The following is a 24046-nucleotide window of genomic DNA, read 5'->3' as shown; positions in this document are numbered from 1 at the left end:
CAGGATGAAATGCCCTCGAGTCAATATTTACTACCAAAAATAACAAGCATTTAGAAATTTATGAGGATTATTTTTTTTTCCTGTTTCAGGTTTACAGGTTCATGAGCAATGGGCCTCTTGGACAGATTATAAAGAACACTTCAAACCAGACTAACTAAATCACTCCCCCCCCCCCCGTAGAATTATAGAATTAGTGTATGAACAAAACACAACCCATACAACTTATATTTAGACTTTAACTCTCATACACAATTTTCTTACAAAATTGGCTTAAATTGTTATATGATAGTGGTGAGAAATAGAACAGTAAATTGAAAATTGGCAGTTCTCACAAGACCACACATGGATCCTTTTGGGAAAAAATATGACAAAAATCTACAAAAAATTATGTGTCTACTTTCTAAGGATTTTTTTTAATCCAGTATCCAATGACAATTGCAAGTGTAAAGGGGATGATCAGGGTATCGTTGATCAATAACAGAGGTTCTTCAATTCATGTAATGATTTATAGGGGCCAATAGTTTCTCTCTCTCTCTCTCTCTCTCTCTCTCTCCCTCACTCTCTCTCTCTCTCTCTCTCTCTCTTTCCCCCCCCCCTTTCCCTTCCCCCACCCAGGGGACCTCAAACCCTCTCTCCCTTTGCTTTGTGCAGCACTCCACCAAGCTTAAGAGAAAGAGTAGCAAGAAATCTAAGAGATCTAGCTGGAGCCATATCTGACCACCTAGAATTCAACTGGAACAAAGACCTAGGTTTGTGAACCATGAATTAGCAAGTGTGGGTGGAGACTAAGTTGCTTTGAAATCCAGCCCCTAAGGAAAACACGGAGAAAAGGGAGTCAAAAAGTGAGTGATAAGAAAAATAAGGCAGCAGAAAGTCAATAGGTTGGTCAGATAATGCAGGTCTGATGAAAAGGAATTTTTCGGTTCATCATTCTCCAAAGTATGCTTACTTTCTGGGGGAGGTTGAAACCGCAAGGTGGCATACTAAAAGTGGGGAGGTTGTACCAGACTCTAGAAATGACTCGCCTGAATAACAAAGGGTTGCCTCAAAGACAATCTCAACTTTGATTTCCTTCTAAGAGGTCTACCTAAGTGCTTTATGTGTCTGTATTTGTTCAGGGACTCTCAAGAAGTCTTTGTGTCTTATGCATTTTCCACAAGAATAAAATAAAGACTTCCCCACATCCAATACTCATGTTATATATTGATGTCTGGCAGCACATCTGACTGGAACCTAGACATGAGCTGAGGTTTCCCTAATCTTTCATCCAACTAGAAATCAGATTACCTAATGTATTGTTTCATTTTAATTAATGGCCCTTATTTAATTAACTGTTTTTATTGTATAAAGGTCTGTCTCCCCCAGCATTCCGAGTCCAGTCCTAAGCTGAGGAGGGGGCCTGGTCTGGATTTGTTAGGCAAGTGGCATGCATTGCTTAATAAATCAATAGGCTCAAATGATTGAATCTTTGTTTCCTCAGTCATTTCATCTTTCACCTACCCCTTAACCCTGTTCATCTACCCAACATTTCAAGGCATTTAAATATTGAAATCACAACCCTTTTATCCTTTTATGGAGTTACATTTGGTGTCACCAGCATTCTTGAAAGTAACTCTCAACACTGTCATACAGTGGAATTTCTGGCAAAAAAAGAGAATTTTCCTGTCCAGAACTCTAATCCTTAGACTTTCTTGGAGCAGGGACAGCTTTAGATTGAACTTTCTCCCTCTACTTTCCTCTTGGAACAAGATATGATTTTGACTCTCCAGAGACTTCATGAAAACAAATACAATGTCCCCAGCCAACCAAAGAACTAGGGGAAAGGGGAAAATCAAGGCATGACCACTAGACATCTTAAATATAGACAATTTAACACTTTTTGTAAAAAGGAAAAAGTGTTAGTGTTATTCTCTCATGGGAGAGAAATGTTGAAAGTATTATGTCTCTCAAAAACAACAAATGAGCCCAGTCTGGAGTCTACAAACCTAATTGCTCATGAGTAAAATATTTCTTTTAAGTGAGCAAAGTGAGAGTGCAGCCTTGTTTTATGAGTGGAGAATTCACCTTTATGGAGAGTGTAAGAATTAGCTTTTCATTTTTTTTAGAAACTAAACAAGCCCTAATAATTATTGTATGGTATCATTTTATAATGGATTGTTGATTATTTCAGCACTTCCTAAAGGTCCAGTTTCACGGTTACTGAAAAGCCTAAGTCTGGGAGAAGAAAAAAGAGCTCTCATGAAAACACTAGGCAATGGGGACATTTTGAAGGCTATTTGCCATTGTTGAGTTCAAAGACAGCTTTTCTAAATCAGATTCCTGTCCTTATAATTCCCATCACATTTTCTATGAACATAATAAAATACATTGTATGACTCTTCATATACTACTACTAGTATTACTGCTACTGCCACTGACATTGCTGCTGCTGCTGCTACTACTGCCACTACTACCACCACCACCACCACTACCACCACCACCACTTCTACTACTACTACTACTACTACTACTACTACTACTACTACTACTACTACTAAGCTAGGATTTATATAGCACTACAAGTTCATAAAGTACTTTACAAATATTAGTTCCTGAGGCCGGAAGCAACAGCAGCTGTAGCTGCCCCACCTCCGCTGCCCCGGGGGCGGTGGCCCAACCTCGAACTCCTTCCACTCCCGCAGTTTTTCCCACTAACCTTCTCCGCTGTCTTTGGTGTTTGTGGGTTGAGAAGTCTGGTAATTGCCGCAGCTCACTGATTCAGGGTGCTAGGGCCCACTCTGCCGGGCTCCTGGTCTGGTTGGTCCCAGCAGCTCACACTGGGCTCTGCTCTGCTCCCAGCTCCCAGCTCCATGTGGGATAGACCTCACCCAGAGACCATCCAGGCTGTCCTGGGCTGGAGCCCTGCTTCCCTCTGCTGTTTTGTTTGTGCTGTGTTGCAGTTCTAGAATTGGTTCAGAGCCATTTTTTATAGGTTTTTGGAGGGACTCAGCAGGAAGCTCATGCTAGTCCCTGCTTTCCAGCCACCATCTTGGCTCTGTGCTCTTATCTTTGAAATACTTGAGGTTGAAGCTAACTTTTCCAGACTGAATTCTTATTACTACCCTCCATACTCTACATTCCAGTCAAACTGGCTCTGAATTCTTCACCTCATCTCCCATCATTTTGCCTTCATACAGGTTGTCCCCTATTCCTGGAATATTCTTCCATTTCACTTCTACCTCCTAGAATTCTCAGCTTCATTCCATGCTCAATTCAGATGCCATCCTCTGGGATACTCTTTGGCCCTATGCTCTAAAAAGCTGACCATTATAATCTGCTTAAATTAGTCTGGTCACACTTGGTCAGAGTGATTTGTGAAACTATAAGCTCCAAACAAACTGGGCTTTATCATCCTTTAAGGTACAGCTCAGTGGTCAGTTCTCAAGGGAATACAGTCCTGATCCCCCTTAAATGCTTTCTCCTTCCTCCACTAGCTAATACACATATATAGTAGCCCCACAGTAGAATGGAAAGAGTGCTGAACATGTAATCAAAATAACCAGCTTCAGACAAGAGTTGTGTAACCCTAGGGAAATCATTTAATATCTTCAGCCTTAGTTTTTCATCTACAAAATGGCAATAGCACCTCCCTTGTAGAGCTGATGTGAAAATCAAATTAGATAATCTGTGTAATGCACTTTTCACATCTTAAAGTAAAAGTTAGTCATTACTGTTTTCATCTCTATATATGTTGCTCAAGGGAATGAATGCAAGTTCCTTGAGTGCAAGACTTGTTTTTGATTATTTTTTGTCTTTGTATTCCTAGAAATTGTCACAATACTGGTTGGTGTTTAATAACTATTTGTATATCTGAATTAAATTGATGTTTTCATCATTATTGATTCACAGGATCTCAGCATTAGAAGGGTTTTCAAAGGGCAGCCATTCCCAGCTGCCTCTAACGTACATATTCTCTCCATGTCTTTGACTATAGGAATTCTTCTATCTCTTACAAACAATTCAAATGATAGGCAATTCACTTTTCTCATGAGACTGCCCATTCTATTTTTCGTACCTTTAATTAGAATTTTTACCTTTCATATTGAGTCAAGAACTACATTCATGTAACATCTATCTTCTGGAGATACAAAGAATAACTCAAATACTTCTACATGGCAATGCTTTAAATATGGGAAGACAACTTTCATTTCTCTTATCTTCCCTCTTCTAGTAACAATATCCAGATACCACCTCAAAATACACCCTGCCCACATTATTTAAGAACATAGTTGATCAATACTTACCTCAAAGGGACCAGGTTTTTAAAGTCAGAAAATATTATTAAGGAAAAGCATTGAGTTTCATAGATTCATGGAAACACAAGATAAAAACTAAGTTTTACAGGCAATGTTTGGAGGAAAAAGAGAGGAATTAATTCACAATTATTTGTGGGAACAAAATGAGAAGTGAAAATATGAGATTTAAAATTACTTTTAAATTTTAATTAAATATTACAGAGACACTGCTGGCTCTGGGGAATGAATGAAAGAGAAATAGAGAGATAAAAATTTAAAGAGGAAACTCCTACTAAGTCAGACATCAAAAGTGGTCCTCAATATGGAGCATTTTATAATTAGCAAATTATCAGGCCAGGTCACTTCATCCACCTCATGATTCTATCACTAAGGAATATTATTTTCCTATTTGTCCATATTTATTACATTAACCATCAATGCTACCTATGTGCTTAGAAAAGGCATGTATCTAACCTATTGTCAACATGAAGTCACTTGCTTCAATGAGGAATTAGATAATTAGACAAAATCATCAAAGCCATTTAGCAGAAGGAGGAGGGGGAATGGTTCAATCTTTGTACTTGGCTCAAATTATTATCAAAGAATTTCTACAGCAACCTGGAGCTTATGTTTCCTAGAGGAAGAGCAATGTAGCCATGACAGTTAGGTTCTGGTACCTCATTATCCTACATACTAGTCTCCTTGAAGGACAAAGAAACTGGTATAGGAGCAGGGGGGAAGGAGGATACTACATAAGGAAAAGACAAAAAGTGACATGGCCATGACTTTGGTATTCCTTTTCCTTCTTGCATGTACTTTTAAAAGACAGGAAGTAGTTGCCATGGCCACCTGAGCCATTTTTTCTCAGCACATGGATAACTGGGGGGTTACCACAGCAACAGTCAGGGTTTGGAGTCCTCTTTTGATATGTCTAGGGTGAAGGTTGCTAAGGCAACCATTGGTGTGTCCCCATGGGTGGTGATACATCATGTGGTGTTGCTATAGAAATATTGACATATCAATAATCTTTTCCCTAACATTCTCAAAGTGACTGGACTCCAGAGCTGAGTCGCTATTTTTACAATGAAGAGTAGGAGTCTTTAGGCAAACATTAGCCTTGTGGTTCAATTGCTGCATGACCAAATGATCAAAATGTCAAGTAGCATATTGGGCCCCTAGTCTGAAAATTTACATCCAATTCAAGCTGCCCAAAGCCTTTCTGCCATCTGCTAGGTTCATGTAATTTTAATGTACAAGCTATTCTACCTAGGTAAATGAATGCATCTACCTTCCTAGAAACCTCTGATGCTGATTAGCAAATAATGGATATAGTTTTACTACCATTTGCCAATTCAAAAAATGCCATCCCTACCTAAACCACCAATGGTTTAGGGACTGTGGTGGAACACAGCAGGATGGACTAGACTCTGTTAGCAATGTAGAGTTATTAAGCATAGACATGTTTATCAATCTTTTGAAAATTGAACATGTAAATTTTCTACAAATTTCCCCCCCTAAGAGAATAAAGTTGAAAAAAGTGAAAATAACTAAAGTGGAAATTACAAGTGGGGGGGGGGGGTGGCAGATATGCCAAAACATGCTATTCTTCTATTCAGTAATTGGTATAAAATGAAACAAAGAAAACTAGGAGAAATTCTAAGAAAACCTGTGCAAATTAAAATAAAAAATAAGTAAAGAGATTTATAATGAATGGTGCATAAGCAATCAAGAGAAGTAGCTTTGTGAGAATGGGAAATAACTGTTCAAAGCTTCAGAGATATTTGAGATGAATGGGAAATTTACAACTGAATGTCAAAAAGGCTTTAACTACTTAAGGATTCCTATGTTTAGGGCATTCCTATAAAATGGAGGAAATTCATTTTATATGTTCCCTTGGAAAACAACAAATATTCTAAGTTAACTTTTCAAATGAATAGAAATAGTTAAAATAATGTTAAAATATTTAATAATCAAATTCTTAGTGTGTTCTATATTCTCAAACCCATTACCAAATAAAGTAAGATGGAGTAACTCAGAACAGATAATCATGTACAAATGAATATTTGATTTGAAAGTGACTGGAAGAAACAAGATATATTTGTACATGTGCTTTCAGAGATATTTACTTGAGAGTTAGCATAGGGTAGCAAATAGAGGGTTAGCTTCAGAGCCAAGAAGACATGGGTTCAAGTCTCACTTCCAAATATACTGGCTATGTGATGTGGGAGAGATAAATGACAAACTTTTAGTCCTCCAGGTTAGTGTATTGTTAATATATTTTTGCTTCATGGAAAGATCTTTGTCATCCATTAATAGGCCCATGTGACCTGCTTAAGTCACATGAAAGCATAAGTCACATGAGCTTGAGTCACATGAAGCCCATGGTGGGAGGGGCTTGATGAAGGGGTAGAATGGGAAGGGGTGGAGCAGGAAGGGTGCAGCAGAGCTAAAAGGAAGGAAGTTAGTCAGAGCAGATAGAGATGAGAGAGAGAGAGAGAGAGAGAGAGAGAGAGAGAGAGAGAGAGCAGGCAGCTATCTGTGAGAGTTCATTTGTGGGAAGGCCATAGCAGGGGGAGGCTTGGGGATGGGAGTACCCCCCGCATCGTTATTGTGTATAGACTTCTTTGTTGCTATGATGGATTTGGCTTTCTGGTATTGGGATTCAGCTTTCTGGTGTTTGAATACATGTTTTGGTTCTGTCTTCCATATAGAGAGTCTGTTATATTTTGTGATTCAGAACTATGTCAGCATATTCATAGCTACCATAGGCCCTGTGACTATCATGCTGGTGCTACAGTTAGTGGTCTCAAACTCAAATGGAAACTGAGCACACTGAACTGTAGATAATGACCCCTGTGGACACATAGTGATTTTAAAACCATATATTAACATTATCTCTACTCTATTGCATTTTTATTTATTTTGTTAGATATGTTTCATTTACATCTGGTTCCCACACTTGAGAGTAGCTGAGGACTGTATGCTTGATACTACTCTAGATAACTCTGTAAGACTATAAGCTGAAGAGAAGATATCAACTTGTATTAGTAGGAGAAATTCCTTAGTGAGAGATCCTTATACCAAAGAAATTACAAATCCGATCTCTACCCCTTCAGAGCTAGTTATTTTCCTCTAAAAATTAGTCTATTGGAATTTTTAAAGTTAAATTATTTACATGCAATTTTACAACTACATTCTTTGTAGATAAAGAAACTAACTCATGAATGATGCAGAACTTCCATCATGTGGTTAGTGGTAGAGCCGACACTAGAATACAGAGTGTCTGATTCAAATCCATTGCTACCATACTCTCATTTAAGACCATGTGCTGTATTGGATAGAATGCTGGGATTAGAATTAGGAAGACCTTCATTCAAATCCTTCCTCAGACACTGAATTCCTGTGCAGGTCAAGTGAGAAGGTCAACTTGATGACTTCTACAGTAACTTACAACTCTAGATCTATAATCCTTTGAATACTGAATCAATTATATTTATTGGATGATGTATAGCTAACCAGTTTCCTTAATTTTCACAACAGTCTTTTTCTTGTGGGATGAGATGCTGTGTCACATTAGTCAATGAAACAGATATTAATCTTTACTGGAGGAGAAAAGGGGTATTGAATTGAAATGTAGCCACCTATCAGTAAAATTTTAATTCTGATTCTCTATTAAATAAATAATGAATAAAAGACTACTATTCACTTTAACTTTTAGGGAGATTAGGTTTGAGTGAATGAGGCAATAAATGTTTTAAAATACTCTATTTGTAACAAGAGCTATTTCATGGAGCATACTCATAGTTGGCCGTCCTGCTTCTGGTTGAACATTTGGAAACTTGATGGCCTGCTTGTAACCATGTTTGACTCAATGATATAGGGCTTGTATTTGAGATGATGAGGAGTCTCTTCATTGGCTCCAAAGCCAGAAGAGTTGATGACCCGGTAGAGATACAAAAGTGAACTACCTCCACTTTTGTCCTTTTCTTCCTTCTGTGGCTGTGAATTACATAAGGAGTGAGTGTTTAAAGCTGATTCTAGAATAAAGAGTGAGCAAGAGAAATCCATCCCAGCTTTCCTTAAACCCAAACCTGGCCTTCATGAGGCTATAAGCACATGGCATCTAAAACCCATATTCTGCTTAGCCAAGATACCTGTTTTGTTTTTGTTCTTTCCTGATCTTAGGTGAACATTCATGCATTGGACAAGTTTAGGCTTGGAGTTGACCTCGTGAGTTCAAGAGATTTTGAAGTCTTGGATCCTAGTGAGCTGAAGCTGAATAATGGCCTTGGAGAGAACTTCCATCAAATTGAGGATTAGACCAAGTCTGGCCATTTTAGCAGAAGATTTTTACTACAAATCATTTGGACAGTGCAGGGGGAACATGAAATATAAAATGTCTAATTCTCAATCCTGCAAACTCCTTTATATTTTCATGAGGTTTAAATATCAGTTTCCAAGAAGATTGTAACAATTAGAAGTTTAAATTACCGATACCTATTTTAAGTTTGTTTTTTCTTAAATATGTGCCTATGAGTCTTTTATGTTTAGTATTTCTTTTGTTTATAAAAATCAGGTAACTATGCCATGCCCATTTCATATTATATATTGAATACCTTCCCTATTTTGAGGGAATCCTTAGATGCAATCCATAAACTAAGCTGTAAGTTTATTTGCCCACAGGGTACTAGGGTAGGTATTTAATAAACTTAAGAGTGTGAGAACAGTGGACCTACCACCCACCCCCCTCTCCACCACACACGCACACACATACACACACACACACACACACACACACACACACACACAATATTAAAAGCCAGAGTCCCTAACAGAGAGGGGGCACAATATGCCATCCTCCTGTGAGCCCAGCAGTGGTTCTTCAAAGTCAGATATTCATTAAGGATTGTAATATGTCCAACTGTAGTAACATATTTTTCCCCTTTGGAACATCTAAACAATGGCAAGTTAACTTAGTGTTTTCAACCCAATCTATTCTGAGAACTAGTAAAAGTTCTAAATTCTCCATCTCAAACCACTTCACACATTCCTATCTTCAAATACCTCAGTACTGTGCTCTTGGGCTTTGAATCAGAAGCTCAGAACTGGAAAGAAGAAGAAAAAGAGAAAAGAGCAGAAAGAGAAAAAGGAACAGAGGAGGAAGGAGGAGAAAGAAAGAGGAAAGGAGAGGGTAAAGGAGAAGGAAAAGGAGGAGAAAAAGGTTTGGGTTCAGAGACAGTCAAGAGCAGAGACTTAGTAGGGTCCATGATCTTGACTAAACCCTCTTTATTTGTTTGTTTATTTCCCCAGAGAGAAGGGGAAAAGAAAGGAGGCAGAAATTCTGTACAAGCTAAGGTCAGGTCAGGATCATGAAGCCAAAAAGACAAGATTAGAAATCAAATAGATCAGCTATAAAAAAAAAGTAGTCCAGAGGCAGAAGGCAGCATCTAAATCTGAGGTAGAATCAAAATAAGGAATCCCAACAAATTCTGACAAGGAATTAGCAAGAAGTGAGATCTAAAGTTCAGGTTACAATAAGTTTAGGAGAAGGCAAGGAACAAGGTGTCAAACTAAACAAAGTTGTCTCAATTGCATGGAGAAAGAACATAGAATAAGAACATGAATCCAAACTTACTACCTTAACATCTCTGGCCCTCATTTTTTATCATCTGTAGAATGGGAGGGTTGGACTAGATAAGCTCTCCAGTTCTAAAACTGTGATCATTTGATACTAATTTGTTATCCTCAGGTGGCCTTTGTGTATGCATATGTGTGCATTTTTGGCTTGGTTGTGTGCAGACAGCCGCTAGTTTCTTCTGAAATCATTTCACCTAGAGGGTCATCCCTGTTGCTGTCAAGGTCTTCCATGCTCAAATCCACATGATACTGGACATGAGTCAAATTTTGAAGCATGAAACTAACCACACAATTGTCTGCAGTGTGCTCACATGCAAGTTTTTATATTAAGCCTAAAGAAACTAGACATAATAAAGAATTCTACTAGATTATTACCCACCAACAATATCTATTAAAACCTGAAGCCAATCTACTTTCCCAAGACTACAGTAAAATGGTAAGAGAACGGTGCTAAAAAAAAAAAGGCAAATAACTTAAAATGACAGGGAATTGCTCCAACACGGCAAGATATTAATAAGACACAGATACCTCCAGATTTGGAATGGTGCTCAGGGGTCATGTAGCCTATTTTCCTGATTGAGGCAAGGCCACAATATCCTTGACAAATGATCATTCTACCTTTGCTTTTAGATCTCTAGTGATGGGAAACTCACTCCCTCCTGAGGCAACCCATTACATTTTGAGATAGTTGTAATTATTGGGAAGTTATTCCTTTTATCAAGTTGACATATGCCTTTCTGCAATTTCCACAAACTTTTCCTGGCTTCATCTCCAATTTGGAGTCAGTCAAAAGACTGCACTTAAGGATCTAAAAGGCCAGATGTGGCCTGAAGGCCACAGGTTCCCCACCCCTGTCCAAAACCAAACACAATAGGCCTTACCTTTCTTCCACAAGAATTGGCTGAATATTCTAAATTGAGTCTATCTGTTAACAAGTTCAAGGGAATTGGTTTTAAAAGTCCAGTATCTAATCTCAGGAAAGGGACAAATAACAAAATGTTATTTTACTAAATAAAATTTCAACAGCCCCTGAGGATCTCTTTATAGAGTGTAAAAAAAAGTCCCTTGAGTGAATTAGAAAAGAAGTGGTAAAAAAGGATGATCATTTACAAGGCATAGGCCAATCTTTCCCTCCTTCCAACCTTAAAAAGTTGGTTCCATAAATCCACAAAATCAGACTCAAAGAGAAGTTGTTTTTTTTTTACATGTGTAAAAGGTACATAAAGCTGGAGCAGGGAGGAGTACAAGAGGCTTCATAGAGCTGGGCAAACAGGAGCACAAGTAGAAGTCAGAAAAAATGTTGCCAGCACTCCAAAGTGAGGCTGTGGCCCTGTTGTCATGAGAAGTGTTGGGGCACATGTGGTATCATTGAAATCCCCCAGACAACAGATCCCAATAGGAGAATTCTGTATGGCCTTTCTCTCCTTTGGGTCTTTCATGGAAGCCTAAAGTCTTTCACTCTGAGCATGGAGAAAATTTGTTTACCTTTCTTTGTTTTAAATGTTTGTCTTTGTCTTTATAAACAAAGTTAACTGGAGAAATTGCTAATCTTGATGTACTTACTGAGAATGCTGTTAGGAGAAGATAGCTAATAGGAAAGCTTCAAAAAGAAAGACAGAATTAACATTGAGGTACTTTGCCAGTGCACTGTCTCTGGCTTGGGGCACAGGGCTAAAAATGATATGAAGAATTAAATATCCTTTCATACAACCTCTCAGAGGAGAGAATAAGCACTTATCTCTATTGGGAGACTTATAAATAAATAAGTATTATTATGGAAGAGGTATGCAAAAGCAGTTGTACAATCCTGCTTATCGCCCCACCCCATCCAATTGCTGATACCCAAGAATATCATTACTATAAACTATTTCTTCTGGAGGGAATCCTATGTTGGAAAATGATCATAGATTATCTATTACTGCCATAACTACTCATAAGTTAAACAATCATTAAGTCCTGAAGGAATTACTGTGAATTGAAGAGAGAAGAAAAGAGGTCCACATTTTCTTTTGACTATAAGAAAAAGCAAATAGAGTTTCCGTGGTTAGAATGAGATGTAGTTGAAGAATGCATTCTAACAGGCAGTTGGATTTCGCCTTTCAGTAGGTCCATTCTAGTGCACTGAGATTAACACAAATATTCAAAACTTTCCATCATGACTTTTGAGAAAGACCTCTATTTCTAAATCCCTCACAAGACAGAAGAGGAGTCATCCAGGAACTAACTCAACCAAAGAAAATCAAAGGTCAATACCCATTTTGTGCCTTCAAAATTATTTTCCAACAACTTCTACAGCTTTCAATTAATGGAACAAAAGGCAGAGATTTTGCTTGGAATTGTGTTTTTTTTCTTTTTTTTACTCTTCTTATGCTTTTCCACCAGCTCTATCACTGAGACCAGAAGAGATGACTGACAACAATATTGTTCTGTCATAGGAAAGATATCTTTAAAATGCTGGGCTGATTCCACAGCATTACTAAACTTCTCTGAAGCATTGTCATTAGCAAGATTAAAAATCAGAGGCAGAAGAAGAAGCAGCCACGTCATCTACTGTTTCTCAAAACCCATCACAACTTCTGGTTGATGTTAACTTAGCCAGACCAATTCATTTTAGATATTGCAGGAACAACAACAAGCTCAAATAAGCAAAGGCAAAGGTTATCCACAGGCACAGAATATTTTTAAATAGATTTTCCAAAAGTTTTGAGAGTTTGAGAAGCCAGAATAGTGTCAAATCAAGTGCTATATGATGAGATAAAATCACTGCAGGGTCACTCAGAGCTCCTCAAGAATATGTGATTAGTAAAAGGTAAAGTTGTTGGGATCTACATACTATCTAATTTTAAATAAGAATCACAGACTAATTGTTTTCTGGGTTTTACAGGATAGAATTGAAATTTCTGTGGAATTTTCAGAACCATTACATAAGAAGAGAGGGCAAGAGGGACCAGGTAGGGAAATGATCAAAAATTCCAGGTACCACCAGTTAATCAGCAAATATTCATTCTGTGCCTACTATGGGCCAAGCATTGTACTTGGTGCTAGCAAGACGGAGAAAAGAAATAGTTCCTGTCCTCAAGGAGATGATATGCATAGACAAACAGATAGCAGACAGATATAGATAGATAGACAGATAGATAGATAGATACACAGATATTCTACATATTACTAATAATAGCTAACATTCATGTACTTTATATGTACCTGATACAGTACTATTACATTTTGTAATTATTATTTCATTTGATCCTCACAACAACCTTTTGAGACAAGTGTTCTTATTATCTCCATTTTACAGATGAGGAAAATGAGGCAAATAGGAGTTAAGTGATAATCCCAAGGTCACATAGCTAGTAAGTGTCTGAGCCTGAATTTGAAATCAAGTCTTCCTGACTCCAGACTTGGTATTCTATCCATCTTACCTGTGTGCGCTCGCTTGCTCGCGCTCTCTCTCTCTCTCTCTCTCTCTCACTCTCTCTCTCTCTATCTCTCTCTCTCTTTTCTGTCTCTCTCTTTCTCTCTCCACCAATAGGTATATTATGTTATGTACGTATGTATGTATGTAAGTGTACATACATACAAAAGGAAACCTTTGCAGGGGAAGAACACCAGATACTAGGGGTGAGAGGAGGACACATCAAGGAAGGCCTCATACAGAAAGTGATGATTGAGATGAGTTTTTGAGTTGTGATTTATAACATAGGATGGAAATGCCTTTCATAGTTGGAAAGTAGCACCTCTTAAACATCATAAAAAGAAGAAATGTGTCACTCCCGTAATATCTATAATCTTCCCCTATAATCACGATGTATTCCCTACAGAGTAATCAGAACCCCTATCAACTAAGTAACTCCACATGAGGATGTTGGCAAAAAAAAAATCAGAAAATACAAGAGCTTTTCTCACTACCTGCCCTTCAATTCAATCAGTTCAATTTAGAACATTTCCTAAGTGCCTTCTATGGGCAAGGCCTTGTGTGATGTCTATGTGATAAGCACTCAAGCTAGTGCCTAAATGTTAACATACTGAACACCATAGCCTGAATTAACATACATGCTTAGTTAACCTTCATTTCTCGCCCTGAATGCAGTTTGACTTCTGTTCTGTGGAAGGAGAATAAACAGAAAAGAAACAAGGAAATTATAAAAGGGTGTTGAGGTGAACTTTCACCCAAAATGTTAAAACAATATAACCTGGCCCATTCCTTTTTTTCCAGACTTCTTATACCTTATCCACTCCATGTACTCTGTGATCCAGCTACCCTGCCAGTCTTCCCTGTTAGAATGTGAACTCCTTGAGGGCAGGGACTATTTTGTCTTTCTTTGTATAGACAAAGAACATTGCTGCCATTGCTTAGCATGATGGCAGGTATACAGTAAGTACTTAATAAATGCTTGTTTGAAGGATACAAGAATTCTTACATGCAGCAAAGGAGAGTGCTTCATCCCTCCTGACACCCGACATCTTCCAGGACTCAACAGAAATTGGCCACTTTCAGCCCAATCTCTCCATCCTCCTATTGTCCTACAATAGCAATCTTTTTGTTCCTGTGCTCTAGTAGTTAGGTTCAACTATGTGTATCACTGATAGGCTTAAGTCATCAATGGAGATTAAAAATTTGTGAGAAAAGGAAACAGGAAAAATAAAAAGTACAGTAAGGAGGCTAAAAGAAATATCTTAAAAAGGTTCATAAGACAGGTAATAGTTGAATACTACCAATTATTGTTTCAGTTATTACCCACAGCATAGGTTGCCAATACCTACATCAGCAACTAGTAGTGGAATCCATTAGATCAGGGGTCAGCAAAGCATGGCCTGCATGCCAAATCCAGCCCACCACCTATTTTTATATGGCCCACAAGCTAAGAATGACTTTTATATTTTTAGCTAATACTTTATTTTTAAAACACTTGAAGCATATCCTTTATTTTAAAATGTAAAAAACATTCTTAGCTCATATGCCATATAAAAACAGGTGACAGGTTGGATTCAGCCCATAGGCCATAGATTGTCAACCCCTGCATTAGATCATAAATTTCTCAAAGGCAAGCATGACAACTTTTTCTTTGGTATCCTCCCAAATTGGCTAGAAGAGTTCCAAGTCCTGAGTACAATAGACACTCTACAAGTCTGGCTAATTTGTGACTGCAACAACATAGAGAGGTAACATTGTCTAAGGTAGAAGTTCTTCACCTAGGTCCTATGAATTTGTTTTTTTTTTAAATGCTTTGTTAACTATTTTCAACATAATGGGTTTCCCTTTTGATCTTATGTGTTTTATTTTATGCATTGAAAAACATTTTTCTGAGGAGTTCACAGGCTTCATCCAACTGTCAAAGGGGTACATAACATACAAAAAAGTTTAAGAAGCCCTACTTTAGTGGATAGAAGGCTGAACTTTAAAAATGAGTATCGGCCTTTAACTCCAGGGCCTTAGACACCTTTTAGATACTTGACCATGGGCAAGTTGCTTAATTTCTTGGAGCCTCAGATACTTCCTCTGACTTGTCCACCATTATGAATAAATTTGTGATTTGTAGCATGCAAATGAAATCCCAAACCTTTGTTATTAGACTGAAAAGTCATTTCAAGGAGGGATTGGTTTCATTGTTTAAACTTATATTCTCTTTGCCATGATCAGACAATGCCACAATGCCACCAGTATTTGGTCTAACAAATTGTATTCTTATACAAGGAAAATGTATTTAGATTCCTGTTGAGTATCATAGTGGTTAGATAGCTGGCTTCAGGATCAGAAATCTCTGGAATACATGGAACTCTTACTTCTGCTAAGCAAAGACTATGCTACCCAGTCAATCATTTCACTCCCCAGTGCCCCAAGAAACTTTCTCAAGATTTTAAGTTGCACAGAACGTGTTGATCTACTTTGATGGAGGGAGTTCCTCATTAGAAGCTTCCTAAATGCATAGAATCACAGGTACAGTAATAATAATAATAAAAATCGCTCACAGAGAACTCAGGCACGTAGAACTGAAAACTAAAGTCAGTTCATATGACTGCATGATTAGCAAATGACTTTTTCAGCAAAGGGGAAGAAAGAGTTGATTTTCACTGCTAATATTGATTCAAATTCATATTAAAGTCATCACCGAAGACTAAAGGAATACATACTCTCAAGTCTTTAGAAATAGCATCATGTGTATGGTGATAATACATGGAGCACAATCACTCCAGCCACACTAAGATACTTATTAGTAAAACTCAACAGCTCTATGATACAAATAACAGAAAATAGCTCATTATTTATTTTATACCCTCATTAGCTGGAATGCAAATAGCTCTGGTAGTCATTTACTAGAGAGGTAGAGAGGGCCTATGAAGTCAATAATCCAAATTGCTGATTTTATAGGTGAGGCAACTGAGGCCCAGAGAGATTATGCAACATGTTGATTAATTGATTGCCTAAGGTCACATAAGTAATAAGGAACAGAGTCAGAATTTAAATCTAGGTCTTCTGATTACAAAGCCAATTCTCTTTCTACCACACCATGGTGGCTATAAGTGAACCCTGGGAAAGCTGATAGCTATATTCAAATAATTTAAAAATTATCCTTTAAAGGACAGATCAAATCTGTCTTCTGCAGCTCTAAAGGGCAGAATAAGAGCAATGGACAGAAAAGTGGAAAAACTAAGTATCAATATCAGAAAGAAAATTTTAACAACTGTCTGAAAGAGAAATGAGGTACTGAAATTCCCTGAATAAGGCACTGAAATAGTTTACGAGGTAATGAAGTTTCCTCTCATTGGAAATAGTTAAGCAAACTTATTTGGGACATTACAGAAGGTACTCCCAAAATGGATAGGAGGTAGAATCATATCCCTTCCAACAGTAAAATTCTAAGATTTAAGTTGAAATATAAATATCTCTAGCTGCTTAGAATTTATATTTAATGATTTATTAAAGTATTATTGTTATCTATTTTGAAAAATATTTTTCCTCTAACAGTGACATTGAAAAACATTTTACTTTCTTATTATGATTTTATTGCTTTAGGATAAAGTACTTTACAAGGGGAATATATCTCTAATTCCAAAACGAAATTTGACTGGAACATTAAATTTGAGAGATTGTTGTATTGAGATAACAGAAATTTATTTAACAAGGTTATTTTTTGGGGAGGGGGATACAATCGATGAAAAAACAACCAAATCCCATGTAATTTTTGCAAGGGTCTCAGTAGGTACATCACGAAGTTTGCCTTTAGTCAATGAGTTTCTTCCAGCAGACTTAGAAAATTAGAAAACCAAATGAGTGCTATGATTGCTGCTCCTGTTATGGCTGTCATTATTAAGCATCTTCTTGTTTCATAAATTGAAATAAATGCATCAGGGAGACATGATACAATTTGGCTGGGAGTAGGGCCAAATGTTTTCCCATACATCCAGGGACCAGTGATTTTCTGAATGGCACTTGAGTTATTTTTTCCCCTAAATAATTCCAAGTAAAGTCAGCATATAATTTACCAAAACAATTATCTCCCAGTACTCACAACCCCTCTAAAGTCTGCGCCTCTGCTTACCTTGTCTTTATTTTCAGAACCAGAAGCCTCTGGTTTGGTCCGAATCAGAAATGGAGTGGACAGCCTCAGCAGGACCCTTTCAAAGGTGGCATTGATCTTTGGGGAAACTATGTCGAAGCAGTCCTCGAACTTCAGATTCTTGTGAGTGTCACATCGGAGCTGTTTCCTAAGCCCTTCCCCTAGCTGTAGAACCAGCATGCTGGCATCAAACATCAGGTGGAAAGGGAAAGCTCTACAGAACGTGTTGATGCTGATTCGGAGGTCAGCAGGAGTTTGGGATGTTCCAGGTGGAAGGTTTTTCTTGATGTTTGAATTTTCACATTCCTTAATGACAAATGTGAGGCAGCTGCAATTCCCTGGGTTTGAGCCCTCCAAGCACAGTTTCTCATTGGTCACTTGTTCCACCTCCAAATCCAGCCGGTAAATCTTCTTTCCTGCAGCCTTTATCATTCCAGGCATTGCAAATCCCACAATGTGGTGAGGATGAAAGTAATGGAGCATGAGAGAACCTTCTGGAAGCTCTTTGCATAGGAAAGATGGAGATTCCAGAGTGGCCTGTCGTCCAAAGGAAGTTCTAATATGTTCCAGCAAAGCATCGAAGCCATTAAAGAAGTCTTGCAAGGTGCTGCCTACGGCCCGAAGGACTCTCTCATTCTCATCAAAGCAGATATTGAAAAATTCCTCCCCAAACCTTTCTTGCATTTCTTCAAACTTCAAACCTAAAAGCAAAGAGAGAGCAGATGTTAACATAACTGAAAAATAAGCGTTGCTACAGCCATTCTCTGCCTGCATTTATGACTTCTACGCTTCATTTTAATGTCCCCCTAGAGGAGGTAAGAATGGTCTACACCTTCATAGACCTCTGGGATTTGGAGAATTTTAAAAGTTCCAGATCCCAGAAATCTAAGTAGGTCCAGGTCATTGTTACCCTCTGTAGGGGAGGTATTACACTATTTTTTTTGTTACTTACAAATAAGAGACCACAGTCTCTTATGCACAAGGAAGGTCACAAAGGTAGAAGGGATATTAGAGTTCATCTCAGAGGCAATGTGGTATAGTGGGTAGGGCCCTGAACTTTAAATCAAGAAAATCTGCATTCAAATCCTAACTCAGATACTTAGTAGCTATTTGACTCTACCTTGACTCTGGGCAAACCACCCTATTTCTCTTTTCCTCATTTTCCCCATCTGTAAAATGAATGATTTGTACCCAGTGGCCTCTAAGCTGCAAAACTATGATGCTTATGGCTCTAAATTGATGTTTCTTTGATTTAGTCTAACCCTTTCATTTTGCAACTGAGAAAACAGAGACACAGAAAGATTAAGTAACTTACATGGTGAGTAAAAGGGAGAATTGAGAATAAAACATTCAATTCTTCTGCATTGTACTTTATAGATTAAAATATAAGGTCTTCCAATAAATAGTATGAGTATATAAGCATATAAGACTAAATAAGAGCATAAGAATTATTTTCTCTTTTACCTTTTTCTGTCTTCAGGACCTAGTATAGTGTCTGGCACATATTAGTTGCTTAATTATGCTTGCTGAATTAATTGAGTTCTCTTTTTAAAAAATGTATTTATTAAAAAGTATTTATTAGCATCATTTTTGTATCCCATTAATTTGCCCCAGTATCCCTCCTCTCTCTCCCCTAAAGAGCTATTCCAGATAATGTTTTTAAAGACAAAATAAAAAGAAAAATAAGAGGAAAAAATCAGCACAATTGATCGATATATCAAAAAAGTCTGAAAATATGTTCAATAAACCACACTCATCAACCTCCCACCTCTCCAAAGGGCCAGGGTGGGGGTGTCTTCTCATATCTCTTCTTTCAAGTTATGCTTGTTGTTTGTAATTTTGTAATATTCAATCTTGATTTTTGTGGCTGCTCTTTTTGTTCACATCATTGTAGTCATTGTATATATTGCTTTCTTGGTTTTGATTACTTTCTTCTGCATCAGTTCATATAGCTTTTTTTTTCCATGCTTCCCTGTATTCATCACATTCATAATTTCTTACAGCACAATAATATTCCATTGCATTCATGTACCAATGTTTATTCACTCCTCAATTAATGGGCATCTCCCTTGTTTCCAATTCTTTGCCATCACACAAAAAAATGCTGGTATAAATATTTTGGTGTGCTTCCTATATATTTAATTTAATTTATTTTATATTATATTTATCTTTTATATTATATATAATTATAATATATAATAAATATAATATGTATATTATATTTAATTTAATTTTGACTTCAAATCCAACCCTCTTTCCAATATAACATTTTGTCTCCTGAAAGAGAATTCTCTCATTTCTTTGTATTTCCCAAAGAAGTTAATAAATTGACCAGTGATGTACAGCGAAAAGAGTATTGACTTCAGAACCAGAGCACCTTGGTTCAACTCCTGCCTCTAACATTGACAATCTTTGTGACTTAGGTAAGTCACATCACCTTCTTGGGCCTCAGTTTCCTCAACAATAAAATGAGTGAGTTAGACAAGGTGGCTTCTCAGGGCCTTTCCAGCTCCAATTCCATGACCTTTCCTCAATTTTAAGCCCTAACGGCTGATTTCAGTTCATAGGTATGGATAACTCTAACATGTCAGCGACAAATCTTGTTTCAATCATCTGGTCAATGTTAACCTTTGACCTCCTTACTTAATTCCTCTTTTGAGCTCCCGCTCACAATTAGTTTGTCTCTTGCTTTCCTGAAGGATTATCCTTAGTACCGCCAGAACAAGCAAACAAAAATGTACATCACTGTTTTATCCAGTTTACATCTTACTTTTCAATCTAAATATAATTGCACATATTTCACAATAGAAATTTTGACTATTTCACAAATGTTTCTTGGGAAAACTCTATCATGAAAAATCAATGTTACAGAGAGAAAGAGTTAAGAGGTGAGTCACCAGAAAGGGCATAAAATCAAGCATGAAATGAAATAGAATATGTCCGTAGAAAGAAGTTCCTTGGGAACAAAGTATCTTCTCTTCATTTTGATTTGAAAGCTTTGATCTCAAAGGCAATTTGGGAAAGTCACCTATTAAAAGTATCACAACTCATTCATCTCTTGACCATTTTATTTAAATGATGTTGAAATTTCTTTGCCTGCCAATAATTTCAGTGGCTTTTGGACTTGTTATCCACAGCCTATATCTGTTCAGTTGTCTGAAGTAAGAGGAGAGAGAGAGGAGCTGCCAACCACTGCAATGTTAAGTTCACCAATTTAGTAGGAATCTGAATTAAAGAAATTAATGAATAGCTCAATTGGAGATCAATGCTATCACTGGCAACATATAGCAGAAACCAATTAAATTAATGTTCACTAAGTGACAGTTTCCTTCATTACTTTTGAGCATTTGCAAGATGAATTTCTTCAAAACTAAAATCAGATTCTTGGAAAAATATTGTTGTTATTGTTCAGTGGTTTCAGTCATGCCCTACTTCTTTGTGACCCCATTTGGGACTTTCTTGGCACAGATATTGGAGTGGTTTGCCATTTCTTTCTCCAGCTCATTTTATAGATAAGGAAACTGAGGCAAATATGATTAAAATGACTTGCCCAAAAGTCACACAGCTACTAAGTGTCTGAGGCCAGGTCTGAACTCTTGCCACTGTACCATCTAGCTGCCCCCAGAAAAATATTAAGTCCCCCCAATCCTAACAGCACCAGTTGAATGTCCAAATACCATGACACTCAGAAAGCCATTTCATAGGCTCTGGAGTTAGATGGGGGGGGTACTTTCAAAAGACGTGTTACCTCTAGGTATAAGAGAGAAATGGAGAACTACTTCTGACCTGTATTTTGCAAAATACCGGTGTCACTGCAGTAATTAAGTGAAGCTTACTAATGTAAAGATAATGAAGAGTATTTATGTAATGCTTACCATGGCAGAAACTCAAAACATTACCCAAACATCATTAAGTAAATAAAATAACCACATGTAAGAGGTGATATAATAAAAATGGACAAAGCCTGAATTCTCTTAACAGGAAATTTCCATTACACTAATAAGCCACTTCTGGGCTTAACAACACAACGGAAATTAAAACTAAAAAGATGACCCTGAGGTACTTCAAGATGATGAAGTGTCTTCTGAATCACTAGAGAAAAAACTAAGTGATGCTCATTACTGAAATTTATCATGCACTTAGCTGTCAAATTTATCTTCCTAAAGCACAATTTTGACATGTTATCCTTTTATTTAATCAACTCCAGTGGCTCCCTATTGCCTCCAAGATCAAATACGAACTTCTCTATTTGGTATCCAAAGTCTTATCCTTTCCATTCTTCTTACCTTTTACATCTCACATGTATTCTACAATCCAGTGACAGTGGCCTCCTTGCGGTTCCACACACAAGACACTCTGTCTCCTAACTCTGGTCATTTTCCCTGACTATCTCCCATGTCAGGAATGCTCTCCTGCCTCATCTCCACCTCCTGGTTTTCCTGGATTCCTTCATAGCTAAAATCCTACCTTCATCAGGAAGCTCTTTCCTCAATCTTCCTCGATTCTAGTGCTATGACTCTGTCGATTTTCTCCCATTTATCCTGTATGTATCTTTTTTGTAGATAGATGCGTGTTTTCACCCCATTGGATTGTTAGCTTTGTGGAAGTAAAGACTGTCTTTTACCTTTCTTTGTAGCTACAGTGCTTATCACAGTGCCTGGCATATAATTGACACTGAATAAATGTTTATTGACTGATTAAATGACTGAGTTTCCTCACATATATATAGTAAGGCATTTGGACTAAATGGACCTCAAGGTTCTTTCTAGGTTTACATCTACAATTCTATGATCCAGCACTCATTTAGAATTGTAGAAGTAGCATATTATAGTGGAACCAACACTAGATGTGAATTCAAATGACTTTAATTTCTATCCATTTTTTTCTGCTACTACTTACTTCTTTTGGCAAATCCCTTAACCTTTCTGGGCTTTGGTTTCTGTAAAATGGAAATTGGATTAAATGATGTTTAAGATAGATACCTTGTAGTGCAAAACCTATTATCTTTGGAGTTATACTTTTAAATTATGTTAAATTTATTATTTGGGGAAATTAATACACATTTTAGCTATAAAAATACAGCATTGTTCTGCTTAATTCCAAAGAACCATATGTGGGAGCTAAAACAATGTCTTTTCTAAGATAATCAGTGATAATATCCTCTGTATTTGGAAATGGGGTATCATGAGCAACACAAAAGAGGATTCTTCAAAATAAAATCTTTTCACAGCCATCAATAACTGAGGTCCTTTGGTGACACTTACTAAAGAATGGAATAATAGCAAGGTAAGATATATAGGACACCGGCCTTGGAATTAAGGAAGCTGGGTTCAAATCCTGCCTCAGATATAGACTAGCTGTATAATCTTGAGCAAATCACTTAACTTCTATCTACCTCAGTTTCCCCTTCTGTAAAATGAATATAGTGGCCTCTAAGGTCCCTTCTAGTTCTAAAATGTAAGATCCTGTGACTTTGTCATAGGCATAATCACTGAAGTAGTGATTGTCAGGAAGAAACAATATTTACTGAATACCTACTACTATGAAAAGAAAGATAAGTGGGTGTTCCTGCTCCCAGATTGCTGACACCTTTCTTAAGAAAGAGTCACTCACTACCCCTTCTGCATTGAGGCAGACCCTCAATAAATACTTGTTGAACCACTGCTCAGCTTGAATGAACTTGATTGATATCTGAGGGCTTTTGATCAGTATAATAAAATGATTACATTCCAAATTCATCATTTGAAAAGGGATGTTTTATTAACTTTAAAGGAAATGGAAATGTTTTTGGAGAAAAATATCCTTCCTGGCAAGACAAATGTCTTTATCAACCAAATAATTCCTAGAACTGTCATAATAGACAATATAGTTAACCTTTCATATAATGCTCTATAATGTTGTTTTTGTTTTTCAGTTGTTTTAGTCATGGCAAAGATAATGAAGTGATTTGCCATTTCCTTCCCCAGCTCATTTTACAGATGAGGAAACTCAGGCAAATGGGGCTAAGTGACTTAACCAAGGTCAAACAACTAGTAAGTGTCTGAGGGTCAAATTTGAACTCTGGTCCTCCTGTTCTCCAGGCCTGGCATTCTATCTGCTGTGCCATCTAACTGCCTGCTCTATAATTACAAAGCATCTATAACCATTGTCCCATTTGAGACTCACAAAATACCATAAGAAAGTAGTGTTAGTATTATCCCTATTTTATAGAAAGAACATGAGGTTAAGGGATGTTGTGAAAAGGTAAAGGAGTTACCTCCTGAACCCAATACTTTGGACACCAAGTCCAATGCTCTTTACCAAGATGACACATTTAGAAACAAGTTGATGACTCAGAAGTTGATTTCCAGTGAAGTAAGAGCTTATGATAGCTTACTGCTCTTAAGTGAAGTTTATAGGTTAAAAACCACACTGAATATCCCAGTCACTTCTTGCTTATTCTCCAGCCTGTTCTACCTCCACAATGGCTGTCTCGTCTCCTTGAAAATAACTCCACACTGAGGCCTACATGTTGAGTGGTGAATCCCTGCCTAGAACCATCATATGGGGAGAAGCTATAGCCACACTGCCCCCTTC

The 24046-nt window shown here is 37.3% G+C and overlaps 1 protein-coding gene across 1 annotated transcript in view; it reads right to left on the bottom strand.

Moving 5' to 3' along the window:
- GUCY1A2 (guanylate cyclase 1 soluble subunit alpha 2) overlaps positions 1–24046 on the bottom strand; it is a 434074-nt gene that overhangs the window by 321946 nt on the left and 88082 nt on the right. The window contains exon 4 of the mRNA XM_036745237.1: positions 17453–18171. Within this exon, the coding sequence (XP_036601132.1) occupies positions 17453–18171 (719 nt within the window). The remainder of the gene's footprint in view (positions 1–17452; positions 18172–24046) is intronic.

This window comes from Trichosurus vulpecula, chromosome 2 (genome assembly GCF_011100635.1).
Source record: "Trichosurus vulpecula isolate mTriVul1 chromosome 2, mTriVul1.pri, whole genome shotgun sequence".
In the NCBI taxonomy this organism is placed as follows: domain Eukaryota; kingdom Metazoa; phylum Chordata; class Mammalia; order Diprotodontia; family Phalangeridae; genus Trichosurus; species Trichosurus vulpecula.
This window is presented reverse-complemented; position numbering and strand designations above follow the sequence as displayed.